This window comes from Macrobrachium nipponense, chromosome 40 (genome assembly GCF_015104395.2).
Source record: "Macrobrachium nipponense isolate FS-2020 chromosome 40, ASM1510439v2, whole genome shotgun sequence".
Classification (NCBI taxonomy): Eukaryota; Metazoa; Arthropoda; class Malacostraca; order Decapoda; family Palaemonidae; genus Macrobrachium; species Macrobrachium nipponense.
Window position 1 is genome coordinate 14,918,603 of NC_061101.1, and position 2,500 is coordinate 14,921,102.

At 30.3% G+C, this 2,500-nt stretch overlaps 1 protein-coding gene across 2 annotated transcripts in view; it reads left to right on the forward strand.

Annotated features, from left to right (window-relative positions):
* Positions 1-2,500, forward strand: part of LOC135211938 (uncharacterized) — a 45,699-nt gene that overhangs the window by 37,359 nt on the left and 5,840 nt on the right. For both annotated transcript variants that reach the window (XR_010313777.1, XM_064245185.1), the window contains exon 4: positions 222-302. Coding sequence is in view for 1 of the 2 variants with exons in the window: in XM_064245185.1 (XP_064101255.1) it covers positions 222-302 (81 nt within the window). In the remaining variant the exon portion in view is untranslated. The remainder of the gene's footprint in view (positions 1-221; positions 303-2,500) is intronic.

The window sequence follows — 2,500 nt, forward strand, 5'->3', positions numbered from 1 at the left end:
ATGATTCGTGAAATATGTTTGGATAATAGCGACCTATTTGTGAAAAATGTTTGATCAAATTTCTCAGAACAAATAAAGGATAGCATGATAGAGTAAAAAAAATAATCTTTATTCCGCAGGTACCCTTATTAGACGTCGACACAATTTGATCATTGATACTTCCAAAGAAATTTGAAACGTGCCATGATCTTTCATACATTTTGTCATATATTTTCTTTCAGTTGCCCGAGGACTACAAGAGCGACTGCTATAACGACGTCGATGAAAGCGAATACGCTTGCAAGGAGAAGAAGCGTATTTTGGTATGATATCTTTTCTGTTATAATCTTCATTTCTCTTTGCGTTAGGCAGGGCTTCGGGTCATAGACCTGATCCATAATATCAACGTTCACTTAACTTTTAATCTAGTTAGAATTAATAATGAAATTGCTTTCATTCATAGTGATGAGCTCACTCTTAGTCCCGATAGAATTCTGCTTATATTAATTGTTCTTTAAGCTTATATTTACCGTTCTCATAAAGCATATTGATAATACAGTTAAGAGTCACTTCACACCAATTTTAGTTTCTACAAAAGCTTACTTAATGACAAAATTCTTATATTAAGATTGGATGAAGTTCAAGTTAAGTTATATCATTCCATTATAAACCTTACAGATGACGTAGTCTTAGTTTATGTTGTTTGTATAATTTTACGAGTATATGTCAATATTTACCATGTACAAATATTGCCCACATTCTAATATATAAATCTTCATTTCAATTCAGTTTTATTCCTTCTCTTATAGACAAGCAGCCACGTTTTATTGATTATACACTTAATTAAAAGATTAGTCACTTTGATGTAAATACAAATCAGTCCTTTTTACTTAGCAGATGAAGTTATCTGTCAAATCATTCTCATTTACATCTTTCCATTTTAACTTCTCTTATTTTAAAAACAGTCACTTTTTATGAATCAAAAATGCATATGGAAGATTAGTAATTGTATTACAAATGATTCATTTGCTCTTGTTAATACCGATAATCTTAGGATAAGGACGTAATCGTAGCGTCATAAAAAATGTACAGTCTTTCCAATAACTCCACTATACACAACAATTGATAACTCTGTTACTTTTACAAACCTTTTCACTATTCCGCTGAAACATATCAGTATAACATCTTTGCACGAACCGGCAATTGCTTATTGCAACCTCAAATCACTCATTATTTTTGTCTTATTCCTTCAGATACCTATTGCTGTCAAAGACGAATTTCTTACTTTTTTGTATATTTTCATGTCCAATGTATTCTAGTATTTGTAAGAATAATATTGAATATGTATATAGTTCTCCCTAATGTTTCTCAGCAACTTTTATCTTTCTCATTCTTGGTTTATTTCCTTCTACTTTTATTAACTTTCTTAATTTCCCTGTCTCCCATCTTCGGAAGATTATTTCGATTTTTTATAACATTAATTATGAAACAGAACCCTTTCTTTCAGGCTAATGAATTGATGATTATCCTATCTATCAAGTGTTCGAAGCATTTTCGATACTAATGAATCATACAGAAAACTAACAGATCTTCTTCCGTACTTTATTTCATTTACGATTTTGAGGATACTTCTACCTTACCACATCCTCCATAATAATCATTTTTCTTGCGTAATTACCTTCCATGCCTAATTATCCATGTACTCTTATTCCCTTCTTGATTTCCAGGCGAGAGTTTCTTATGAATAGAACATCGTGCATAATTAACAAGAGAAAGAGAAACTAACCTATAATTACACGACATAACCACTGGTGATTTGGCGGTGTTGGGGTCAATACACAGAACAGCGTTAAGGAAATTAAACGCTCTGTAGATACTGATCTAGCTTCGTAAATTATGTAATGTGATGTTCTCGTCACGCTGTTGGCTTTTTTTCACATATACATCAAATACCCAAATTGATATATTGATTTCTCCAAGGCTACTTCGAAATCATTTCATAATTCAGTTCGTAATCTGATAAGCTTAGGGTTAGATGATATTCATTCCTAAAAATTTCCTGATTTTCTGAAGTTAGGTTATAAGTTCAAACTCCATAACTTGAAGAGTTCATTCGTTAATAAACCAACATTTAAAAGGTATTTCGTAAATAAACCAACATTGCAAAGTTAATTCGTAAATAAATCTACATTTCAATGTTAATTCGTTAATAAACCAACATATCAAAGTTTATTCGTGAATAAACCTTCATTTCAATATTAATTCGTAAATAAACCTACATTTCAATATTAATTCGTAAATAAACCTACATATCAAAGTTACTTCGTAAATAAACCTATATTTCATAGTTAATTCGTACGAATAAACCAACATTTCAAAGTTAATTCGTAAACAAAACTACATTTCAAAGTTAATTCCTAAGTAAACCAACATTTCAAAGCTAATTCGTAGATAAACCTACATTTCAAAGTTAATTCGTAAATAAACCTACATTTCAAAGATAATTCATAAACAAAACTAC